Raw genomic sequence first — 27,234 nt, forward strand, 5'->3', positions numbered from 1 at the left:
TCTAACTTTAGATGTTTATAAAGGGTTTAGGGTAACCCTAAATCCTAAACCCTAAACCCTTTATAAACACCCTAAACCCTAAACCGTAAACCCTTTATAAAAATCTAAAATTAGAGGTTCTTACGGTTCTTAACCTTTTTTGGTTCTTATTTGAACATTTACCTATATATATATATATATATATATATATATATATATATATATATATATATATATATATATATATATATATATATATATATATATATATATATATATATATATATATATATCGAATATATAAAATATGATTTATGCAAAATTGAAAACTATATTTTTAAAATTAATAATTCAAGTTTTTTAAAATAAAACAATTTACAATGATCATCAAAATTAGCTTAGGTAAGATTTTACATATTTGATATTTTAACCATTTGACTTGTTTATGAGCTAAATTTGTTTAGCTTATTGACAAATTGTGGGATTACTAATATATATTTACTTTCACGATAAATATTTTGAATGTATTTTATTTTCCTTCTAAGAATTGTTTTATAAAAGTCTTTATATTTTAAGTTTATTAATGATTAAAGTATTGTTTTATTTTTTAATAGAAAAGAACAAAATACCAGTCATTGTTTACATAAAATGATAAGAAATCGAAAATCATTTATACAGTTGGAGTTTTAGATAGTAATTTTGTATTTTTTATCCTGTAATTATCAGAAAAGTCTTTATATTTTTAGCTCACTAATAATAAAACCATGATTTTTTTGAACAGAAAAGATAATGAATTTCATCATACTACAATTTTACTATGACAAAAGAAATACATATCATTAAGATTGCAGTAAGGTTACACATTCAATAAACACATAAAATATAGTAACATTACAATAAGATAATAATTTATATCAATAAAATGTAGGTGACTATAGTAATTAGTAAGACAATAGGAATATTGTAATGTCTCGTTTTCATAACAAAAAATTTCCGTTTTTATTAAGGTAAAACTTCACCATTACGAAATCCATGTTGAGAAAACCATTTGCTCCAATTTATATTTGTTGAAAATCAGAGTAATATAATAAACACAAAATCTTCATTATTGTTGATGAATGTGTACAGTCACGCCTTCGCATTTAACCAATGCTTCCTGAAAAATAACAACTAGGGAAGCACGAAGCTTAATGACTTTCCCCTAAAATACCGTAGACAAACAGAACATATACAAACATACATACTGGTTCCACAATCATTAGATTGGATTACCCTAGGTATGTTAGCATGTCGCCTTAACCCAACCGCTCTTCCCAAATCTCCGTGCCTACGACTTACAACCGACCCGCACCTGGTATCATGGGCTACAACACATAACATGTAACGACCCAAATTTTCCAAAGAATTTTTTTTGTTTTTAATTAGTCAATCATAATTCGTAAAACATGAAGATCTAAATAATTGTTTTCAAATCCACCATCATTACACATTATTTTTAAAACATCGGAGTGTCACCAAATCATAACGGAAAAGAGAGATAGAGTGCACGCCACATCATCACGCCTTGCCTTTGACCTTGGGCTCCGATGTACCTGAAACAAATCCACAAACGGTAAGCTAAAAGCTTAGTGAGTCACCCAGAGCATACCCCACACAAAGTCCACATGTCATATTAGCTATAAAAGCTATCTCTACCACATAACACATATCGATTAGCTATAGTAGCTACCTCTACCACATATCACACATTATTTAGCTATGAAGCTATCTCTACCGTTAGCCACAAGGGCTATCTCTACCGTTAGCCACAAGGGCTATCTCTACCGTTAGCCATAAGGCGATCTCTACCATCATCCATAAGGCTATGTCTACCATTATCCATAAGGCTATCTCTACAATTAGCCATAAAGCTATCGTTACCATTAGCCACAAAGACTATCTCTACCAAATATCATGCACACATACATATCACACCTCTACATAGCAAGTAAACCAACTATCATAAAATGGGCCAGCCTTCGTGCCTTAGACCCATTGGTATGGTGAGAAAACTCACATCTCAAAGGCTGAACTGGCAAACTGAAGCTAGATATATCCCACACTGCTCCTCCCAAACTGCCTATAATCAATGAGTAAATAACTCAGCATAATCCCATAAATGCCCCTACGGTCAACCCTGGTCAAAGTCAAGGTTAACAGTCCATATTGACCTTGACTCATCGAGTACAATCAGCCACTCATCGGGTTCCCTGCTTAACTCATCGACTCGCCGAGTCACTCGAGAGACTCGTCGAGTTCCTTGATGTTCACTGTCGTAAACTTCCAACCGAACACCCTTGACTGTGAACCCTTGGCCGTGAACCCTAGACCGTGAACCCTTGGTCGTGAAGGAGAAAACCCTCTTGACTCACCGAGTCACCAGAACGACTCGATAAGTTCTCACGTATTCGGTCCTTTCTAGTGGGATTTAAGGTCTCAAACTTCAGATCCATAATCTCCTAGTGAAGATGTCACGTAAAGTTGCAAACTTTACCTGCATGCATGGCCTCACATGGCCATAACACCAAAACTAACCTTCAATCAAGGTTTTCATTCATGGAGAGGGGATAAGCTTATAAAAAGATGTGACTTTATGATATTTGGGACCTAAGAAGGTTCAGATCTGAAACCATATCCTTGTGATAGGTCCAGATCCAAGCCTGATTCCATCTCTTCAAGGTTGGCCATAACTTCCAAAAAGAAATCAAGGCTTTAGGTAGTAGATTAATACCTCAGACAGATGCCCAACACAAAATAGATGCTTGATCTAATACTTCTCCCTAGATACTTCCTCTTAAAACTTGGAATCCTCCCCAAAATGTTAAAGATAAGCTCCCAATTGTTCTTACTTCACACACTAAAGGGTTTGCGGCCGTGAACATTCTTCTATGGTGTTAAGGGAGGCTACTGGGGCAGATAATGACGTTTATATAGGAGGCAAACCCCAAAATTAGGGTTTTCTCTAAACAGCTCTGACTCGTCGAGTCGGGCCTTCCGACTCGCCGAGTCAGTTCCTACCCGCATCCAAGATGTCACGACCCTACTCGACGAGTTGGACTCCCAACTTGCCAAGTCCATGCATAAAATTTCCCCTAAATGGTAAACTCCAGCCAATCCTCGACATAGATATTACAAGTATTCCCCACTTGAACTAGACTTCGTCCTCGAAGTCTGCTGAAACGAACAATTCCGGATAGTGACCTGACATTTCCTCCTCCGACTCCTAAGTCTATTCGGAACCCATTCGATGCTGCCATTGCACCTTTACCAACCTTACTTCCTTGTTCTGAAGGACCTTGGTCTTCCTATCCAAAATCACAACAGGCTTCTCAATGTAATTCAACGTCTCATCCACTTGAATGTCATCCAACGAGACAACCGCAGCCTCGTCAGTGACACACTTCCGAAGCTGCGACGCATGGAATGTGTTGTGAATCTGACTAAGCTCTGCTGGCAAATTCAAGCGGTAGGATACCTTACCTACCCGATCTACAATCCGAAATGGTCTTATATATCGGGGCCCTAGCTTGCCCCTCTTTCAAAACCTGATGATCCCCTTCCAGGGTGACACCTTCAATAGTACAAAATCCCCCACCTGAAATTCCAGGTCTGAACGCCGTCGGTCGGCGTAACTTTTATGACGAATCTACGCAATTCGCAGTCGGCCGCGCACTTGCTGAATCAGTCCGGTAGTCTTGAGCACTACCTCAGTGCTCCCCATGACCCGGTGTCCAACCTTATCCCAACAAACCGGGGTCCTGCACCTTCGACCATATAACATTTCGAATGGGGCTCACTCAATACTGGCATGATAACTGTTTTTGTACGAAAACACTGCCAGTGGAAGATACGTATCCCAACTCCCTCCAAAATCCAGCACACATGCTCGTAGAATATCCTCCAGTGCATGAATCGTCCTCTCGCTCTGACCGTCGGTCTGGGGGTGATACGCCGTGGTGAAGTGTAGCTAAGTGCCCATCTCCTCGTGGAATTTCATCCAAAACCTAGATGTAAACCGAACATCACGTTCAGAAACTACCGACACAGGCACCCTGTGACTAGCCACCACCTCATGCACATAAATATCTGCCAACGTCTCTACGGATATACTTTTAGAAATCGGAATGAAATGGGCACTCTTCGTCAGCCTATCCACAATCACTCATATGACATCCACACCCATCGCCGTCCTTGGCAGCTTCGTTATGAAGTCCATCGTGATCTCCTCCCACTTCCACATGGGAATGGGTAGCGAATAGACCTTACCATGAGGCCGCTGATGCTCGGACTTGACCTTCCTGCAGGTCAAGCACCGGTCTACAAACCAAGCAATTTCCCGCTTCATGCAAGGCCACCAATAACTCAGCCTCAAGTCCCTATACATTTTCGTAGCTCCTGGATGTATAGAGAACCTGGACTTATGCGCTTCCTCCAATATCTTATGTCTCACTCCCCCAGTCGCTGGTACCCACACCCGACCACACTGCGTTAAAAGACCTTGGCTATCCTTAATAAACAAAGGATACTATCCTCGGATCCTCTCTACCTTCCAATTCTCTTTCTTCACTCCCTCAACCTTTGCCTCCTTGATCATCTCCAACAATGGAGAGATCACTGTCATCCTCAAACACACATTCCCAATCGAAGAACCTTTCGTCTTACGGCTCAAAGCGTCGGCCACTACGTTGGCCTTCCCTGGGTGGTATAGAATCTCGCAATCATAGTCGTTTAGCACGTCCAACCACCTTCTCTATCGCATGTTGAGGTTCTGTTGGTCCATTAAATACTTCAGACTCTTGTGGTTGGTGTAAATGGTACACCGCACTCCATACAAGTAATGCCTCCAAATCTTGAGTGCAAACACCACTGCCCCAATTCCAGATCGTGAGTGGGGTAATTCGCCTCATGCGACTTCAAATGTCGCGAGGCGTATGCTATCATGTGCCCCTTCTGCATTAGTACCACACCTAACCCTGAAATCTATGCATCACAGTACACCACCAGATCATCTAATCCCTCCAGTAGTACAAGAATCGGAGCCTCACACAATCTCCGCCTCAAGGTCTTGAAGGCCAACTGTTGATCCGTACCCCACCGAAACGTCACATTCTTCTTGGTCAGATGGGACAATGGCACCGCAATCTTGGAGAAATCCTGGATAAATCTTCGGTAATAACCTGCTAAAACCAAGAAGCTACGAATCTCTGATGCATTGTTCGGTACTTCCCACCGCATCACAGCCTCAACCTTGGCTGGATCAACAAAAATACCCTCCTGATTGATGATATGCCCCGAAAATTGTATCTCTCGCAGCCAGAAATCACACTTGGAGAACTTGGCATACAACTTTTCTGCCCTTAGGGTCACCAACACCTCCCTTAAGTGCTGCTCGTGCTGTTCCTTGGTCTTAAAATAGATCAGGATATCATCAATAAAAACGATCACTGGCCGATCCAGCATCGGTCTGCACACCTTGTTCATGAGATCCATGAATGTTGCCGGGGCATTGGTCAACCCAAACGGTATCACCACAAACTCATAGTGCCCATACTGAGTCCTAAAAGCCGTCTTCGATGTGTCCTCGCCTCTAATCCTCATCTCATGATACCCTGACCGAAGATCAATCTTGGAAAACCAAGACGCACCCTGCAGCTGATCGAATAAGTCATCGATCCTCGGCAACAGATAAAGTTTCTTCACAGTTAACTTGTTTAGTTCCCTATAATCGATACACATCCTGTGGGATCCATCCTTCTTTTTCACGAAAAGGATCGGTGCTCCCAACGGGGAACTGCTCGGACGAATGAACCCTCGGTCTAACAGCACCAGAAGCTATGTAGATAACTCCTGCATCTCGGGTGGTGCCATCCGATATGGTGCCTTTGCTATCGGAGTAGAAACTGGCACCAAATCGATGCGAAACTCCACCTGCCTCTCCGGAGGCACTCCTGGTAACTCTTTGGGGGAAAACATCCCGAAAGTCCTAAACAACCAGCACACTGCCTACATCCGTTGGGGTCTCAACCCTCGTATCTGAGATATAAGCCAAAAATCCCATACATCCTTGCTGCAAAAACCTCCTAGCTCTCACAGCCGAACAGAGGGTCGGACCCTACGATACCCTATCTCCATGTATCATTAGTTCTCCTCCACTTGGGGTTCGAACCCTCACCAACTGATGTTTGCAGTCGAACATGGCCCCGTTGGCCCCCAACCAATCCATTCTGATAATCACTTTCACCCCTCGCAATGGTATCGGGACTAGGTCGACACGAAATCTCTCACCAAGCACATTCAAGACATTGTCCCGATACACCCTCGCAGCACTAACGGTGCGGTCATCTGCAATCTCCACCTCGAGCGGGGAATCCAAAGTTCCTTGCGCGTCCCGGAACTTCTTGCTAAGCGCAAGAGATACGAACAATCGGGTAGCACCCGAATCAAACAAGACATGAGCAGACATACCATTGACCAAAAAGGTCCCTATACAAGTATATAATACACATAAGCCAAACAAACACATAAATCAGAGAAGAATAAATACGTACCAGCCACAACGTCTGGCGCTGCCCGTGCCTCCTCGGTAGTCAGCTGAAATCCACGGCTCTTCACTGTTGGAGCATCCGCATTGGTATGGCGGCCATTGGTAATCCTCAATGTGGAGGACGTAGGCGCCGCCACCACTACTCCCCCTTCCTATAACCTCGGGCAGTTGACCCGCTTATGGCCGATCTGGTTACAGTGAAAACAAATCAAGTTCTTCGCAGGGCAATCCCTGCTAAAGTGGCCTTGCTGGCCGCATGCATAAAATCCTGTACCAGAGATACGACACGCTCCATTGTGCACCCTACTACACTTTGCACACCGGCCCCGACCCTGTTGGCCCTTGCTAGAAGTGTCTGAGGTCTTAGGCTTCTTAGCCTGACCCACCGCTGTCTGTGCCTGCTCCGTCTTCCGCTTAGTGCGGAAGTCCAACTCCATTTCCCGTTCTCGGGCCTTCTCTACCATCTCATTAAGGGTTTTGCACCCCTGTAAGGCTCACAAACTCCCGGATATCATCCCTCAGCATGGAATGATATCTCGTCCTCCGCATATCCTCATCAGTAGCATACTGCGGAATCAACAAAGATCGTTCCTGAAACTTGGCGGTGATCTCCACCACAGTCTCGGTAGTTTGTTGAAGGTCATGAAACTCCCTCACAAGTCGTTGGACCTCAATAGCTGGTGCAAACTCCAAGTCGAACCGCCGAACAAACTCGGCCCAGGTCATCTCAGCCACACCGACTGCTCTCATCTTAATCGTAACCTTGCCCCACCAATCCCGGGCCCTGCCTCTCAGCATACAAGAAGCAAATCCCACCTTTGTCGCATCCGGGCAAGAACTCGTGTGCTAGGCGTTCTTGATATCCGCCACCCGGCGTCGGCTAACAATGGGATCCCTGGCCCCGAAAAAATATGGCGCCCCACACGCCATGATATCCAACATGCCCTCCTTGGCCGTCCCAAAAATGACTAGGGTAGCATCTAGGATGCCCCTGGTAACCTCAGCTGCGATAAGCTCGCTCAGCCTCTCATCCATCACATCGGTAGTGTCACCTGACCCTGCCCCGGATCTAGACCCCGATCCTGATCCCCCTACTCCAAATCGTGTTATCACCATGCTGAGCTATAATGTAATAAATCATAACGATCATAATTTCCATACAAGGGATCTTCCCACCTTGGTCCTCCTTAAAGTTGTCAGATCTAACATTGGTTTGGGTATAGGTCCTGTGCTTCCAGTAGTACGAGCCTAATACTACCTTCCACACCCACCTGTACCTATCCCCACTGCTTTACCTGATAACTCCAATTCGTCCCACAACCAAACCATATCCCACAACTACCGCGCACATCAATCTCAGCCTGTCCTAAGATTTACTCTACTCATATCAATCAAACCAATCATAACAGGTTGCTTTCATGCTTGCAAATTGTACACAGAAAAGGATCAAATAGACTTTCGAATACAAGATTCTACCTTAGGACCACAACCACACAAGGAACAGGAAATAAGGCCAAATCAATCATTCTGAGGGTATAAGCTCCTAACCGTATACAATTTTAAAAACATACACATAGCAAGTTGCATACGATCTTCAAAGCTCAAATATCAGTATAACACGACTAGCACATTGGGAAACTACTTACTTGGCTCGGCTAATCACACGCGTTGCACTCTCATCTTTTCCTTTCTGTCAAAAGCTCTTTGTGTCATTTTTTTTAAAACAACTTTACCATATCCTTAGTTTGAGTGCTGACACACCTGAGAGTATGCCCAAATCCCTCAAACCAAGGCTCTGATACCAACTTGTAGCGACCCAAATTTTCCAAAGAAATTTTTTGTTTTTAATTAGTCAATCATAATTCGTAAAACATGAAGATCTAAATAATTGTTTTCAAATCCACCATCATTACACATTATTTTTAAACAGTAGAGTGTTCCAAATCATAACGGAAAAGAGAGATAAAGTGCATGCCGCATCATCACGCCTTGTCTTTGGCCTTTGGGCTCCAATGTACCTGAAACAAATCCACAAACGGTAAGCTGAAAGCTTAGTGAGTCACCCAGAGCATACCCCACACAAAGTCCACATTTCATATTAGCTATAAAAGCTATCTCTACCACATAACACATATCGATTAGCTATAGTAGCTACCTCTACCACATATCACACATTATTTAGCTATGAAGCTATCTCTACTATTAGCCACAAGGGCTATCTCTACCGTTAGCCACAAGGGCTATCTCTACCGTTAGCCATAAGGCTATCTCTACCATCATCCATAAGGCTATGTCTACCATTAGCCATAAGGCTATCTCTACAATTATCCATAAAAGCTATCTTTACCATTAGCCACAAAGGCTATCTCTACCAAATATCATGCACACATACATATCACACCTCTACATAGCAAGTAACCAACTATCATAAAATGGGCCAGCCATGGTGCCTTGGACCCATTGGTATGGTGAGAAAACTCACATCTCAAAGGCTAAATTGGCAAACTGAAGCCAGATATATCCCACGCTGCTCCTCCCAAACTGCCTATAATCAATGAGTAAATAACTCAGCATAATCCCATAAATTCCCCTAGGTTCGACCCTGGTCAAAGTCAAGGTTAACAGTCCATATTGACCTAGACTCATCGAGTACAATCAGCCACTCGTCGGGTTCCCTGCTTAACTCATCGACTCACCGAGTCACTCGAGAGACTCGTCGAGTTCTTTGATGTTCACTGTCGTAAACTTCCAACCGAACACCCTTGACCGTGAACCCTTGGCCGTGAAGGACAAAACCCTATTGACTCACCGAGTCACCAGAACGACTCGACAAGTTCTCACGTATTCGGTCCTTTTCAGTGGGATTTAAGGTCTCAAACTTCATATCCACAATCTCCTAGTGAAGATGTCACGTAAAGTTGCAAACTTTACGTGCATGCATGGCCTCACATGGCCATAACACCAAAACTAACCTTCAATCAAGGTTTTCATTCATGGAGAGGGGATAAGCTTATAAAAAGATGTGACTTTATGAAATTTGGGACCTAAGAAGGTTCAGATCTGAAACCATATCCTTGTGATAGGTCCAGATCCAAGCCTGATTCCATCTCTTCAAGGTTGGCCATAACTTCCAAAAAGAAATCAAGGCTTAAGGTAGTAGATTAATACCTCAGACAGATGCCTAACACAAAATAGATGCTTGATCTAATAGTTCTCCCTTGATACTTCCTCTTCAAACTTGGAATCCTCCCCAAAATGTCACAGATAAGCTCCCAATTGTTCTTACTTCACAAACTAGAGGGTCTGCGGCCATGAACGTTCTTCTATGGTGTTAAGAGAGGCTAATAGGGCGGATAATGACGTTTATATAAGGGGCAAACCCTAAAATTAGGGTTTTCTCTAAACAAATCTAACTCGCCAAGTCGAGCCTTCCGACTCGCCTAGGTAGTTCCGGCCCGCGTCCAAGATGTCACGACCCTACTCGACAAGTTGGACTCCCTACTCGCCGAGTCCATACATAAAATTTCCCCAAAATGGTAAACTCCAGCCAATCCTCGACATAGATGTTACACAGCAGGACCGCCTCAACGTCATCCCCACCACCATATGTTGACATGTAAGAAATCAAGGATCAAGTAGGCATAGAATACGGGCAATTATCAGTCATACAACTAACCGCTACCTACTAGACCCCTCACAGCATACTGCTCCGCTACCACCTAATCTACATCGAATGCATGGTCCTAAGTAACCATAGGTGAGATAGCCACCCGAACATATGATCATACTTTAGAGCCACAACTAAACAAGGAACAACAAGAAATCATAGATAAAGAGTTCTTAGGCTATCCTACATGACTACCTACAACCCCTAGGTCACTCCAGTAGACGATAACCATCCTACTGGTACTCTAACCAGCATACCACTATTGTTTCATCCTAACACACAGGGATATATATATATATATATATATATATATATATATTAGATCACTACAGCACAACAACATCATATACACAAGGATACATAACCAACTCTCCAAGGAATGCATGGCCATATGTACCTAGAGGTGAGATAGACACTGGGACAGATGATCCTACTCTAGAGCCACAACCAAACAAGGAACAAACAAGAAAGCCTAAATTAAGAGTCATTGATCTATCATGCGTGACTACATACATTCCCTAGGGCATCCCTCTACTAAATGATAACCAAAACTATGTTGGATTAGGTGTCTAAGCCCATAACTATTATTGGTATGTACTTGACCCGAGAGTAGCATGGTCCATTTGGGTTGCATGACATCAGAACAATTTGGATAGACTTTTGTTTAATGAGGATATTCATGATTTATTAATATATTATAAGTTCTAATATATTAATATGAAATCATATTATTTAATTAGTATTGATCAAGAACTAGTTTGGAATTAATTTTGTGATCAAAGAGACTAATTAAATAAATAGGAATTGATTTGGTAAATCATTCATTCTTATAAAGTAGGCTTATGATCCATAGTTCCTCATGTTGGGCTAAACCCATATGGTGACCCATGGATACTCCATTGAGGTTAAAACCCATGGAGCATGAGGAATATGGAAAGTCATGAGTTATATGGTGTAACCCTAATGTGCACACTATATAAGAAGCCTCATAGCTCATGAAATTCGAACTAAGGAGTGACTAGTGATGGGCACATGAGGGGTAGCCGAATTTTGAGTGTATATAATCTACTCTTAAGTTATTCCAATTGTTGGTGGTGTTGTGTGAACCATTTAAGGTGCAACACTTGGGGAACTAAGCTCTTAAAGCTCCAAGGCTTCCAACAACAAGAAAAGGTATGTTATCCAACTTGTTTTATTACCCAAGTATTAAGCGTTTGTATGCTCGTTAGAGTAATACATTGGAAAGTTTAAGTTTGCATGTATAATAGAGAAAACATACATCCAATGTATTTAGGGTTGCGTGTACACCTTAGAAGTGTTAGAATGCTCAAAACCCAACAGTGGTATTAGAGCCTATGCTTGTTTTCAATCATACTTGATGCTAATTGCTTGGAAATGCTGTAAAAATCGATTTTCTGCTGTTATGGACACTGGACTCGTAGAGTCCACTGATGGACTCGTCGAGTCCACTGATGGACTCACCGAGTCCATGCACAAACTCATCCAACTCGCCGAGTTTGTTCTTGCTCTCGACGAGTTGGAGCCTCTAAGTGCATATTTTCGATGTTTTTGGCTCGAATTGGACTAGGATCATTACCCTAAGCTGTTTTAGAACTTATAAACTTGTTTTTGATGTGGTAATAATCATGCTTATCCAATTTATAAGATAATTGTCAAAGTTTCATATTTTGTGTTAGTTTATATGGTTAGGCTAATTATATGAAATTTGTTTGATATGAATTGTCTTGTTCTTATGAGTTTAATTTAGATCATAGACAAATTGTTTGTTTTTCTTGTTGGAATTTTTTGATCTAAATGATTTTGATGAATTTCGTAACTTGTCCTCAAGCTATGGAAAATGAAAAGTTTTTTTCTTTAAAAGAGTCATTAAACTCATAGGTTATAGAAACTTAAAGAGTCTTTTCCCATAAATGGTTTTATGAACTCCATAACTTGTCCTCAAGTTATGGAATGTCAAAAGTCTTTTCTTAAAACCTATATTAAACTCATAAGTTATGGATTCCAAAAGGTTTTTGAATTGCTCAAAACTTGCCCTCAAGTTTTGGAATTTGTAAAGTTTCATTTTTGAGTACTTTAATTCCAAACCCTAGAATTTTAAAAGTTTAAAAATTCAACCCTTATACTATTATAATATTATAGGTTTAATATTTATATATTTGTATAAGATTAAAGTCAGTCTTACCGTTAGTAGACCTCATTCACGAAGCCGGTCTATAAGGGGGGTATAAGGTTACTGCCTATAAAATGACAGTTTAATGGGTGTCCACTCTAACCCACCGCTTCCTTGACTGGTGGAGAGTCATTAGCTGAATGGGTAGGATAGGACTCTAATTCTCCCTTCATTAAAAGTATAATGATAAATACTAAGTAACCAAACACTTATAAATTCCCAATCTTAGTTACTTAGGAAAATGTGAATATGGTGCTAACCTACGAAATTGCAATTTGCACCTTGTTAAGTTGTTAGTGAAACATGTGTGGTTAATTGGTACACTAATTGGGAATGATAGTGCATGGAAAATGGTAGCTTAATGTTAATCATAGATCAATGGAGCGTGTGTGGTTAACCGGCACATTGATTAGGTGGTTGTTACATTGGGTGTACCAAGCTAATTTGCATGGTTATTCACACCTTGTTTGTGATCCTCAGCATCCCTAATATGTGCATAATTAGTTAGTTATTTAGCATACATTTTTATTCATTTTTAACTAATTATGTGAATAATATGGAGAAAAGGTAGTTAATATTGTTTAAATTTTGTTTTCAGTCCAAAAGACATGCTTGGGAGTGAAAGGGAACAAGGGAAAGCAATTGAAGACCAAAGAGTGAAGATTGAGGGACAAAGGCGCCGTTTGATAGTTGCTGACTGAGAAAGTGCTGACTGGGAAAGGTCTGTCTGGGTAAGAAATCCTGACTGAGTAAGAAATGTTATTGTTTGATTATACATCTGACTTAATGTGCTGAGTGATGAAAAATGACTATTTTACCCTTCTGTTATATATACTGATGGATTAAGTTGCTGAATAATTATAAAAACATACATATTGTCATACAAAATGTAAATTACACACAAATAAAAAATGTCAAACAAAATGTAAATTAAACATAAATCATTTAATATCCAAATAAAAACATAATGAAATTTAAAATAACATAATAATTTAACGTAAAGTAGGTGAAAGTAGTTGATTTGCAATCTGATCACGCAAAACACGCATATATTCAACGGCTTCTGGACCCCATTCTATGCCTTGTATGTTTTCTCTATCAATTCCCCCACCTTGGACGTCAGGAGTAACCATAGTGTCCTCCTCAAAATTTCTAAACAAGTCATCTTCTATATTGTATTTCCTTATAAAATTATGGACCGCGACACAAGCAATGACTATGTCTCTTTGCACGGTAAAAGGATAAGGAGCCATTTGTTTTAAGATTGGGAATCTCGCCTTCAAAACACCATAAGCACGCTCAATAACATTTCTAAGTTGTGCATGAGCATAGTTGAACCTTTCTTCTCTAGTTAAAGGTCTGCCTCTTCGAAAATCGGCTAACCAATACCTAGTATTGCGATATGGAGCCATAAACCCACGAGTGTTTGTATATGCGGCATCACAAAGGTAATACTTCTCTGCAAATGAATGTGACACATATTATATAAAGAAGATAGATAATAAAAGTTATATAAATATTACAAACCCGGTGGAGGAAATGGAAATCCAGAAGTCGAATTGAATGCAACTTCTTTCAAAACTCTTGAATCATGTGCTATACCCTCCCATCTAGCCCAAACAAAGGTAAATATCATATCAAAATCGCAAATTCCTATAACATTTTGAAAACATTCTCCTTTTCCTCGTCCCCTATAACGAGTTTGTTGATCAACGGGTACAACCGCATGTACAAGAGTTCCATCTAATGCACCTATTGCTCCGGAAAAAATATTTTTTAACCGTCTATGTCGTTCTGAGTTATGTCTTGTTGGATTAGGAGTTGTTGGTACTATAATTTCTTTTGCAAAACACATCATTGCAGTTAGGACCTCATGAAAACATTGATGAATCGTTTGTGTGGAGTGATGAAATCTTCCCTTAACCGCGCGAAAACGTTCATTATGTCCTATAACATGTAAGAATATAGCCATTTTCTCTTCAATGCTTATTGTCCTGCTAGCTTGCAACCAATTTTTTTTGGGTAAAATGGTTGCATAATAAAGAAAATGCCTCTTGTGTAAGACGCATCATATCGTAACATTGTGTAGGGTCTCCGTACATCAAATCTTGCGTATACGCATACCCGCTTGAATCGTTATCTCTAATTCTATGAATTCGTATTAGTCTGCGTCGGTTTGACCTCAACCAATAAAACACAAGTAAAAGAAAAGCTACAACTTCACCATCAGAAACCATACTTGACCTGTTACAAACAATTAGGTAACATGTTAAAGTAAAAAATAGGATCCAAAAGTGATATTCAATATCCAATAACATCCGAAAGTCATAAAACAAAAAACTAGTAAATACCAAAAGTCATATTTAACATCCAATAACAGCCAAAAGTCATGCAAATAACATCATCCAAAGTAACATCCAAAGTGTCAAACATAGGATCCAAAAGTGATGCAACAAAAAACTAATAACCAAACTTTTCTACCCACACCCATCAAAGGTAACCATACTTCCTACCCGCACCCATCACCCACGACTCACAACTAGTATGTGAAAGTCGTAACCAAACTTTTCTAACATCAGCACTTTCACCAAATAGCAAAAGAGCGGTCTTGTGTCTTTCATCTTCTTCCCCCCATTCCATTTTGTTTAATTTCTCCATACACGCATAACCATCCTTATCCATTTCACTTTTTTCAATTCTTTCATTTTTTCCACTAATGACCTTGCAAGCTTGACAATCTCCTCTTCAACTTCTAACGCCCTTGCATCTCTCTTTTTTCCACCAACTCTTTTGTTTCCACCAACTTCCGTATTTTTTGAACGCCCCGAAGATTCTTCACTTGCACCTACGTGTTGTGTTGAGGTTTCCATTGGAACATCATCATCAAAATCATGGACACTAAACTCTTCTACAGGACGAGGGAGTGTAGAAGATGGCCCCCAACTTTGAAAGCCGGTTGAGGTCGACCCTTCAAATAGTTGGGTGCAAAGATCAGGAAACAGCAGGGGTTTAGTTTTCAATGACAACACGAACTTGTTCAGCTGTTTACAATTTTTATGAATATTAGTATTTTTTATAAAAATAATTATAATAGTATTTGTTATAAAAATATTACCTTCCCCTCTTCCTTCCATTGTTCATCCGTCAGGTTAAATTTATTTTTTATAGGGTCATATATATTGCCGGTTTTGTTTTTCAGTTTCACCCAAGCAACATACTTTGATTTGTAGTAGTCAAAGTGGTTTCTCATTTGCTTTTGATCAACCTCTTTACCGTGTTCGTTCATCAATTTTTCGCGTACTATCTTCCATGAACTAGCCTTAAGCCCAGAACCCTCACGACCATTAGTGGTTAGTTCATGGATACATGCGTCAAGAAAAGTTTTGTCCTCACTTTCATTCCAAACCAACATCCTAAAACATTAATATTTAAAGTAATTTATCATAAGTTTTATTAAGATAAACAAAAAAAATCAGCTTTTATAGCTTATAAACAACCAAGTTTGTACACAAACCAATATTGCCATCATAACTTTTATATTTCATAGCTTATAAACAAAAAAAATTGTGATTTTTGATCACATATCTTATACACAACCAAGTTTTAGATTTCATAACATTATAACAACATGAATTTCTGATTTCATAACCAATTTAAGATTTCATAACATTAGACCAAGAACAAATTTTGATTTCAAAACCAATTTTTGATTTCTGATTTCACAAAAAGGGCAAGAACTCAAAAAAATAATAGCAATCTTCTCATCATTTATTACGCATATAATGTTATGAATGAGTCATTTGATGCATCATCAACACTGTACACATGATTCTTTTTCAGTTGTTTCTATGCAATTTGATATAGGAAAGCTGCAACTTTGTGAACAACAATGGCATACAAGAAAGAAAAGTCTACGGGCCTGTAATTTGATGTAATTTGATACAGGTAATTTCATAGATTATACAATGAAAAAAATCATGGTTTCATAATTTATACATACATTATACACAATTAAGATTTAAGAGATTATACATATTTTTTTTTCTGATTTCATACACTATACGATTTCAGAGATTATACAAGCAGGAGAAGATGTTATACCCTAGTATTTTCGGATTTCATAAACTATTTAAGAGATTTTCGGAATTTCCTTACCTGTTTTGAAGATTATAGATGGAGCAGATGGGGCGATTCTGGCAGGAGAAAGAGAAGACGGGCGGAGCTTGGATGGAAGGAGAGCAGCTTTCCGGCTGAAGGAAGATTTCCGGCTGAAGGAAGAAGACACCAGTTGAAGAAGTCGCCGATTGAAGAAGACGCCGATTGGAGAAGAAGAATCGCTGCCGCTTTTCTTTTTAGGTCACGAAGGGAACAGGGGTAAGGAAGTCTTTTTTTCCAGTCAGATGCATAAACCAAGCTGACCTATTCAGCCGATTGACCCAGACCTGCTGACCGAAACAACACATTTCAAACACCATCTGGCTGACCGAGTCAGCCAGAATCGCTGACTCAGACGGGTCAGACGTCTTTCAAACAGGCCCAAAAGCTCATCTACTCGGCGAGTACACGAGTCTACTCGGCGAGTCCAGCTGAATATTCCAGAAGATAGCCACGACTCCTGATTTAAGACGGATAACAACGAGTCTACTCGGCGAGTTGGGTCTGCTACTCGCCGAGTACACCCTGTTTTGAGATATCTATAAAAACCGAGCCTTTATCCGATGGGACTACTTTCTGGCAATTTTTGAAGATCCTTATACGATTGAGAACCCTGGAAGACGCTGGGGAATTCTAATCTTCAACCTTTTGAAGAATTGAAGCAACTAGGTTAATCATTCCACTTAGCTTTAGGATTTAAGTATGTCTAATCTAGTTAAACTTGTTTTTATGTTTGTTTTTACTGCAACTATGAGCTAAATACGTTTTTGTTTCTGTTTGGGGAATACCAAGGAACTCCTATGGTTTAATTCTTAGCTTTTGATTAATTGTTTATTGGTGATCTATTAAATTAAGTTTGTTAAAGAACCTTATGCATTAATCACAATTATTTTCTGTTAATTGGAAGACAATTAAGCTGCATGAACATCTCTTAGTTGTTAACCTCATATGTCTATGTGAATACTAAATCATATGCTTAGGACTAATGATTATGAAACTAAGATTAATAAGACAATAGTTAGATTGATGTGTGAGCTTGTTTGAGAAACCATCAAACAAGAGGTTAATTGAACCACTAAATTGATTAACCACTACAAATCTTATTTAATCCAAATTGTTAATCTAGGGAATTAATTAGTTTATACACTTGATCACTGCTTGAATTAATTGATTGTCTAAGGGTTAGGAGTAATGAACATGAACCTAACTACTATAATTGGTAGCCAATAACAATTAATCTATCATAAATACAAAATAACCATAGGAGTGAATTGGTTGAACCTAAATAGAAACATCTTTATCAAATTTGGTGAATTAGTTGTTTTCTTTAGTTGATTAGTTAATTAGGTGTGCTTAAGTTTCTAGTCTTGCAAAACTAGAAGAAAAACCTTTTACTTTCATTAATTGTTTTAGTTAAAATTAGTGATTAGTTTAATTTTCCGTTCCCTGAGTACGATACCTTACTTACTAAACTATACCACTAAAAGACAGGTTCACTGCCTTTGTGTGCTAAATTTATTAATAAAAAGTAGGGATAAAACAAGTGCATTTTACACACATCAAGTTTTTGGCGCCGTTGTCGGGGAACGGTTCTAAATAATTAATCTAATTCCTAATTTTTTTGATCCTTTGTGTGAGTTTACTTGCATAGAGTTAATTTATTACAATTTAGTAGTTGGTAATTAGGTTTTAGCATCTGTTTTAGTTTTAATATTAAGTTTTTAATTTTTTCAAAATTTCACTTATACTCGCCGAGTGCAGTCGCACCTACTCGGTGAGTACAAGCGTATTTAGCAGTTTAATTTTTGATTTTTTTAGTACATTTTTTTGTTCTTTTTACGTTTTTATCTTGTTTATTTCAGGACTTTCATGACCATAGGATCAAACACCCCGCTGGTACCCCCGTTTGAAGATCCCGAATCCACATTGAAAAGGAACAAAGGAAAGGACGTGGAGAGCTCAAGTACACTAAAGAAATCATCTTTGTCCAATTTGAAGACTGTTTTTGGGAAAAAGAAGAGCAGCAAATCAGGAGCATCCAACACTTCTTTAGTAATCGACGAACCGGCTAAGGAAGATATTGAGTACGAGACCGAGGAAGAAGAGGAGCCTACATACGAGCACAAAACCGATTCCGAGGAAGAGTTAGCTATCAAAATGGCTAACATTGATGAAATCCCCATGGGAGAATGGAAGAAGAGGATGCACGACGACACCGGCCCGGGACTTATGCAACCCGCAATTCCCGCGACTGCTACCTTCGGGCTAAAGGGTCATATCCTAGCCTTACTTAAAGAAATACCTTTTTATGGAAAAGACCATGAAGATGCCTACAAGCATTTGGACGAAGTCAATGATGTAGCTGATTACTTCAATGTTCCAAATGTGCCCCGCGAGACTCAGCTACTTCGTATGCTTCCGGTGACATTCAAAGGAGCTGCAAAAGACTGGCTCAAGTCACTTCCCCCCGGATCAGTCACCACTTGGGCCAAGATGAAAGAAGAATTCATTGATCAATTTTGCCCACCTTCCAAAATAGCCAAGTTGAAGAAGACCATTGCTAACTTTGAGCAGCAAGCTGGAGAGTCGCTATATGAAGCATGGGAGAGGTACAAAAGCTTACTAAGAAACTGCCCACACCATGACCTAAACAGCCAGCAAGAAGTATCCATCTTCTATGATGGAGTTAGTGTCACAACCAGGTAGTTACTAGACTCGCAAGGCCCGCTCGCGAAGAAGCCGCCCCCGGTGATCAAAGAATTAATTGAAGTATTCTCTAAACACTCTAGAGAATACCACAACCCTAGACATGATGTCACTAGGGGAGCCGCTTATGCAGCTACTAAAGACTTATCTGCGGTCATGGCTATGCTTAAAACCATGGATAGGAGGATGGATAACATGGATCAAACAATCCATGCTATTCGGGTGGGTTGTGAAAACTGCAATGGGCCTCACCTCACTAGGGACTGTGATTTAGATGGGAATGGCAACAAGAAGGCGTAAGTGTGTTACTCAAGTGGAGACCGATATGATGAATACTGGCGCAAACAAAAGAAAGATTGGCTCCCTTATGAAGAGTACAAGAAAGCCAAGGAGGAAAGGTTTAGGCAAAAAGGGAGAGGGTTCTACCAAAAGGAGGAGCCGGTGCAAGAAAGGAAGCCAAGCTTGGAAGAAATGCTCACCAAATTTGTAGCTGCTTCAGAAAAAAGACATGGTGACCATGATGCTGCAATTCAAGAAACAAGGACCATGCTTAGGAACCAGCAAGCATCTATCCACAATATAGAAACACAGCTTGCGCAAGTTGCTCAACAAATCAACCAAAGGTCACCGGGCGAACTTCCTAGCAAAACTGAAAATAACCCACGAGGCGCACAAATAAACATAGTCACAACAAGAAGTGGGAAGATAATCACTCCCCTGGCACCTATTCAAACTGAGTCATCCAAGAAATCACAGAAGGAGGAGGCAGAAAAGCAAGCAGAGAACCAAGACATACAATCTGACAGCCCTACTCGTCGAGTACCACGTATGGACTCGGCGAGTACATCACAAAATCCCACCGAACAGATTCCTGAAAACTTTACCAGCCTCCCATGCCATACCCAGCCCGAGCTAAGAAGGAGAAGCAGGAAGAGGAGTATCAGAAGTTTCTAGATCATATCAAAACTCTTCAAATAAACATACCCTTCATTGAAGCCGTCATGCAAATGCCCAAGTATGCAAAGTTCCTTAAGGAACTTCTCACTAATAGAAGGAAAATGGAAGAAGTGAAGAAGGTAGCGCTCAATGAAAACTGCTCAGCTGCTATGCTAAATAAGCTACCAAAGAAGAAAGGTGATCCGGGGAGTTTGACTTTACCTTGCCAATTTGGTAACTTGGCCACCATTCATACCTTAGCCGATTCGGGAGCAAGTGTGAACCTAATGTCATATTCATTCTTTAAGAAGCTGGATCTCCCGGAACCAAGGCCAATTCGCATGGCAATACACTTGGCAAACAAGACAGTCACCTTCCCAAGAGGCATATGCGAAGACATACTAGTAAAGGTGGACAAATTCGTCTTTCCCGCTGATTTTATCATTCTAGACATGGAGGCAGATCCACAAGTACGAATCATCCTTGGAAGGCCCTTCCTCAACACGGCAAGCGCTATAGTAGACATGAGGGACTCGAAGCTCACCTTACGGGTAGGAGAAGATTTAGTCACATTTGGGGTAGACCAAGCTATGAAGTATTCAAGGAACAGTGACGACACGACATTCTCAATCGATATGTTAGACGAATTATTGAAGGAATGCATAATTGAAGATTCCATCAAGTTCACAACTGAGGATGAAGAATTTGATCCAGAAAAAGACTTGATGGAAATTGAAAGACTGCTGGAAGAAGCGGACTATGAAGAATTGGTGAAGAACACTGACAGTCCTACTCGCCGAGTTCCTCTCTAGAAAAGGCAGAAGTCATGAATACAGCCACCAACTCGCCGAGTACCCTACCTGCACTCGGCGAGTCCAACAGTCAGAACCAAAAAACGGAGCTTAAAACTTTACCAGAACATTTGGAGTATGCCTTCCTTGAAGAAGGCAACCAAAAGCCTGTAATCATAGCTGCTGACCTGTCCAATTCTGAAAAGGAAGAGCTCGTGCAAGTGTTGAAGAAGCGGAAGCGGGCCATAGCATGGAGCATAACTGACATCAAGGGAATAAGCCCATCTTATTGCTCCCACAAGATCAATCTGGAAGAAGGAGCAAATCCGGTTGTACAACACCAAAGAAGGTTAAACCCGAACATGCAAGAAGTAGTCAAGAAGGAAGTGGTCAAACTCTTAGATGCGGGAATTATCTATTCCATTTCCGACAGTCCATGGGTGAGTCTGGTCCAAGTGGTGCCCAAGAAAGGAGGGATGACGGTCATAACCAACGAAAAGAACAAACTAATTCCGACACGAACGGTAACCGGTTGGAGAGTGTGCATCGATTATCGAAAGTTGAACGATGCCACTCGTAAAGACTATTTTCCCTTACCTTTTATTGATCAAATGTTAGAAAGACTATCGGGCCATAGCTACTATTGCTTTCTAGATGGATTTTCGGGTTATTTTCAAATACCCATAGACCCAATGGACCAAGAAAAGACCACATTCACTTGCCCAAGTGGGACTTTTGCTTATAGATGCATGCCTTTTGGGTTATGCAATGCACCCGCGACTTTTCAAAGGTGTATGACAGCTATATTCCACGATATGGTGGAAAAATTCATGGAAGTTTTTATGGACGACTTTTCCGTTTTTGGATCTTCTTTCCATGATTGTCTCACTAATCTTGACTTAATGCTTGCTAGGTGTGAAAAAACCGACGTGGTCCTCAATTGGGAGAAATGTCACTTTATGGTAAAGGAGGGTATAGTTTTGGGCCACAAAGTTTCCAAAAAGGGAATTGAAGTGGATGGGGCAAAGATTGACACCATTGTCAAACTACCCCCACCAACTAATGTAAAGGGCATTAGGAGTTTTCTAAGCCACGCGGGTTTTTATCGGCGTTTCATAAAAGATTTTTCCAAAATAACTAGACCTCTAACACAATTACTACTAAAAGATGCACCATTTAATTTTAATAAAGAGTGTTTAGAGTCATTTGAATTTTTAAAGGAAAAATTAACTAATTCCCCGATCATTATTGCACCAAATTGGAACTTACCCTTTGAGATTATGTGTGATGCTAGTGACTATGCATTAGGAGCTGTCCTTGGTCAACGGGTTGATAAGCACTTTCAACCCATATATTATGCTAGCAAGACTCTAAACCCCGCCCAAGAAAATTACACCACCACTGAAAAAGAATTATTAGCTGTGGTGTATGCCTTTGACAAATTCCGCCCTTACTTGGTTTTATCTAAAACTACTGTTTCTACTGACCACTCGGCTATCAAGTATTTATTTGCAGAACAGGATGCCAAGCCAAGACTGATACGATGGGTGCTACTTCTTCAATAGTTCGACATAGAGATACGAGACAAGAAAGGAATGGAGAATGTAGCAGCTGACCACTTGTCAAGATTGGAGAACCCGCAATTGCAAGAAGATAAAGATGGAGATGACTTCCCGGACGAGTATATTATGGTGACCGTGGGAGAAGAGCCATGGTTCGCAGACATAGCTAATTATTTAGCTACAAAATACATCCTAAAAGATTTTAGCAGTCAACAGAAGAAGAAATTCTTTTTCGAATTAAAATACTACTTTTGGGACGAGCCATGCCTCTTCCGGAGTTGTGTGGACGGGATCATACGAAGATGCGTATTCGGGAAGGAAAGCCGGAAAATATTAGAGCATTGTCATAGCGGGCCCACGGGTGGACATCATGGAGAACACTACACGGCAAAGAAGATCTTTGACATTGGGTTTTATTGGCCCAAAATTTTTAAAGATGCAACCTAATTTTTCAAAGAATGTGATGCTTGTCAAAGAGTGGGAAACATTTCATCTCGAAATGAAATGCCACAACATAATATCCAAGTGTGCGAGGTGTTTGATGTGTGGGGAATTGACTTCATGGGACCATTTCCCATGTCTAAAGGGAACAAATACATACTAGTGGCGGTGGATTATGTATCCAAATGGGCGGAGACACAAGCATTACCAACAAATGACGGTCGGGTGGTGGTGCAGTTTTTAAAGAAATTATTTTCATGATTTGGAGTTCCGAAAGCCCTTATAAGTGACCGAGGCACACATTTTGCCAATGACCAATTGGAAAAGGTGTTAAAGAAATATGGGGTAACCCATAAGTTTTCCACATCATACCATCCACAAACTAGTGGACAAACTGAAGTGACAAATCGAGCCTTTAAGCGAATTTTGGAGAAATCGGTGGGGAACAACCTCAAGGAATGGTCGGATAAGCTAGATGATGCACTTTGGGCTTTTCGGACAGCTTTCAAAACACCTATTGGTACTACACCATATAGGTTAGTTTATGGAAAGCAATGCCATTTACCGGTGGAGCTAGAACACAAGGCGTTTTGGGCTTTGAAGAGGTGTAATTTCAACATGGAGGAACTAAAGAGCAACCGGTTAATGCAAATGAATGCTCTTGAAGAGCTAAGGAATGATGCATACTCTAGTTCATGGCTTTATAAAGAGAAGACCAAGATGTGGCATGACAAAAGGATTAAAGATAAAGAAATTCATGAAGGCCAAAAAGTGTTGCTCTTCAACTCAAGACTAAAGCTTTTCTCGGGAAAACTCAAGTCAAGGTGGGATGGGCCTTTTATAGTGAAGACGGTGTTTCCACATGGTGCTATAGAACTATTATCAAGAGATGGCACGCCTTTCAAGGTCAATGGTCATAGGGTTAAAAAGTATGAAGAAGGAGTCCCCCGGAATGAAGGAATGGAAGAGTTGCTGCTGCTGGAAGGGATTGCAACCACGTAGAAGGGGAGGAGTCTAGATAATGGCTCCATAAAAAGAAGCGCTTCTCGGGAGGCAACCCGAGTTTCAAGTTTGCATTTTCTTTCCTTTTCTTTATTTTCATTATTTTCTTTTCTTCATCTATTTTTGAGAAAATAACTGCTTGAGGACAAGCAATGCCTAGAGTGTGGGGTGGATGGCTTAAAAACATGAGAAAATACACTAATTTTTCAAAATTTTCACAATTTTTTCAAACTGCAAGGTTTACTCGCCGAGTAGGCACGTATACTCGGCGAGTACCTGCCCGAGTAACCCGAAAAAACGCGTAACTGCAATTATACTCGGCGAGTAGGGCCTTCCTACTCGGCGAGTAGACACTGAACACGGGTGAAATATAAAACTGTAAAAAAGAGGGTTTTCACCCATTTCATCCCCATACTCGCCGTGCACTGCGAACCGTCAAGCAGCCCCGGCGATTTTAGCGGTTTCGTCCGATCTCTCCAATTTTCCACTCGATTCTCATCATTCAAGAAAAAAGGTAACATCTTTACACTATAAACGCATGAAAGGTTCGATCTTTAACATAGATTTGCCCCGAATTTGCTTGATTTCGGATTTGGGGGTTTCCTCAAATTCTAGGGTTTCAAATTAGCCATAAATTAGGTAATGTTAGGATGAATTTTTTTTATGATTTATGGTTAGATAGATCATTACAACAAACCCCTGTGAAAAATTTGGATTCTTGGACAGTTTATATAGGACCGACACGAACAGTCTCGATGTTCATACTACTCGCCGAGTAGACTGCCAATTTTCGATTTCCAGAACTGCTTTGGGCACTTTCACTGCAACAACTACCCACTTTTTGTGAGGATTTGCCACTAGAGATTTTCTTAAGAAGCTTGTTCCGTGAAATTTTCGAGCTGTCAACCACACGAGACAGGACACCCAAGCCATGGATGAGTTGTTCCCATGGCTAAAGTCAAGAGAAGAAGGAGCTAAAGAAGAGAGTATCAACCTATCGACTGCTACCCTAGGGGAGTTTGTTCCAATTCCCTCTATATATTTGCATTTTTATTTTTTGCATAGTATGCAATGAGGGCATTGCATAAAATAAGTGTAGGGTAGGGGGTTGGTCACATATTAGAAAACTTAGAATCTTAATTTAGGCTAATTTAAAAAAAAAATTATTGCATACCAAAAATATTACTTAGGGATTTAATTTAGAAAATTTTGGTAAAAGCAAATTAGGATTCCATATTAGAATTGTGTTGATGATTGCATGAAAACCCAAATGTTTAGTTGAGACTATATATGTTCTAGTACATTTGTGGCTTCCTTATTCCAGTGAAATCATGGGACAAAAACACGACCCCGCTCAGCCTGAGGGATGCAATATGTTTAGCAGCCTAAACCTGAAATGTATCCAGGAATTATTATCTTTAGCCAATAAAGGTTGAGATTGAGCGCCCCTGCTTAAGCATGTAGGTTTTGAGTGAAAAAAGTGAGGTACATGTAAAAAAAAGAGAATTACAAGAAAAGTTGTAAGAATTTTGGAGCAATCAAAGTGAAGATCAAAAGATCAAAATTCCAAGAAATTCAAAAAAGTTGAAGATACTAGAAATCAAATCAAACAAAGGTGGTGAATTCAAAGAAATCAAAGATCAAATGTCAAAGAATTCAAGAATTCAAGAGAGCTCCATAGTGGTGTCGAAAAGTTGTAATTCTAGATTATGTATGCTTGGGTTGCTCAATTAAAAATACCTTGAGGGTAAGAGGTTTTCTGCGGATGGATTCAGATGGTTGCATAAAATGAGAATAGTTCGGGGTGAGTGGGCGAATGTTTATGAGGATTGTGAGTATTTGGAGTACGGGGGGTCCTTAGGAAAAATTTTAGACACAAATGTATGCGTTGCGGTCTTGGCATAATGGCTGGGTTAGATTGGAGTTGTTATATGTGATTCTGATATGTTTAAAATTTAGTTTTGCTTGGGGGCAAGCAAAAGTCAAGTGTGGGGTATTTTGATATGTGCATAATGTGACAACCTGAAATTTCCAATTGTACGAACATCATCTATTCAATAGAAGCTAGTTCAGTTTCTGTGATTTTCAAGCTTTTCTGAACAAGTTTGTGTACATTAGGATTTATGTTTTAGATGATATCAGGAGAGTGGATACTCCTGGTTTTGTGAAACTTGGGCATTTCAAGTTTCATAATGTTGCAGTCCAACATCAGGAATAAAAACATTTTCTGTCAAAATATTCCAAGACTATAAATAGTTTTCTGAACTAAATTGATTCATTAATTACAATTCCAAATAGAGAAAAGCCATATTCTCTGTGACAGATCTTCGGGTTTTCATCCCAGATTGTGAGTCTACTTTTCTATATGTGTTTCAATACTTGTTTAATGCTTGTTAACAACAATAACATGTTTAGATTACAAGATCCGGGAGTTTACCGCCCAAGATCGTTCTTGGGGAGTAAACTCCAAAATGGAACATTATGGCTTCCTAGTCCCAATTCCTTGTTAGAAGACTTGTTTAGGAGATAGGGTATGACATTTATGGATCAAAAAGCAACCAAGAAACATAAGTTCTAGGAGTTTACGGCTAAGGAACTCCCTTGGGCCGTAAACCCCTTTTCAAGGACTTAAATGCCCTAAAACTTTCCCCAAATGCTTAAGGACTCTAACCACTAGTGCTTGTGCTTGTTTAGAACATCAAAAGGCCATAAAAACCATAAGTTCTAGGAGTTTACGGCCAAGGAACTCCCTTGGGCCGTAAACCCCTTTTCAAGGACTTAAATGCCCTAAAACTTTCCCCAAATGCTTAAGGACTCTAACCACTAGTGCTTGTGCTTGTTTAGAACATCAAAAGGCCATAAAAACCATAAGTTTCTAGGAGTTTACGGCCAAGGAACTCCCTTGGGCCGTAAACCCCTTTTTGTGGGACAAAAATCATTCCAAGCTACCCTTAAGCCTTTAGACAATTTACCTTGCACCTTTGGGACTAGAATGGAGAGTAGAACACATCTAAACCACTCCTTGAAAGGAGTTTACGGCCAAGGAACATGACTTGGGCCGTAAACTCCAAGTGAAGGCACCAAAGTGTGCCTCTTGTCCCCATTAGCCTTAGATAAATTCATGGATGCCATTCTTGATGTTTAAGTGCCTCAAATCAATTAAATTCCTAGAGTTTACGGCCGTAAACTCTAAGGTGAAGGACCTTAGGCCGTAAACTCCC

The 27,234-nt window shown here is 40.1% G+C and overlaps 1 protein-coding gene and 1 non-coding gene across 2 annotated transcripts; both read right to left on the reverse strand.

Moving 5' to 3' along the window:
• Nucleotides 1-13,412: 13,412 nt before the first annotated feature.
• LOC128127986 (uncharacterized) lies at nucleotides 13,413-15,946 on the reverse strand. The gene is made up of 7 exons (XM_052766739.1): nucleotides 15,918-15,946; nucleotides 15,536-15,833; nucleotides 15,142-15,461; nucleotides 14,472-14,664; nucleotides 14,291-14,367; nucleotides 13,948-14,030; nucleotides 13,413-13,879 (listed from the first exon to the last, which is right to left on the reverse strand). Exons 1-7 carry the CDS (start codon nucleotides 15,944-15,946, stop codon nucleotides 13,413-13,415), a joined length of 1,467 nt encoding a protein of 488 aa, XP_052622699.1.
• A 3,170-nt stretch (nucleotides 15,947-19,116) lies between these two features.
• Nucleotides 19,117-19,223, reverse strand: LOC128128242 (small nucleolar RNA R71). Its single transcript, XR_008226104.1, has one exon. It is a non-coding gene; the product is annotated as a small nucleolar RNA R71 (small nucleolar RNA).
• Between the last annotated feature and the right edge of the window lie 8,011 nt (nucleotides 19,224-27,234).

This window comes from Lactuca sativa, chromosome 8 (genome assembly GCF_002870075.4).
Source record: "Lactuca sativa cultivar Salinas chromosome 8, Lsat_Salinas_v11, whole genome shotgun sequence".
In the NCBI taxonomy this organism is placed as follows: domain Eukaryota; kingdom Viridiplantae; phylum Streptophyta; class Magnoliopsida; order Asterales; family Asteraceae; genus Lactuca; species Lactuca sativa.

What these genes read in the sequence shown, in the direction of transcription:
- LOC128127986 (XM_052766739.1), bottom strand. Translation starts at nt 15,946, where the DNA reads ATGGCAATATTGGTTTGTGTACAAACTTG. An exon ending in TTGGTTTGTGTACAAACTTG is followed by an intron (nt 15,834 to 15,917) that starts GTTGTTTATAAG and finishes TTAATGTTTTAG; the next exon opens with GATGTTGGTTTGGAATGAAA. An exon ending in ATTTCCATTTCCTCCACCGG is followed by an intron (nt 13,880 to 13,947) that starts GTTTGTAATATT and finishes ATTCATTTGCAG; the next exon opens with AGAAGTATTACCTTTGTGAT.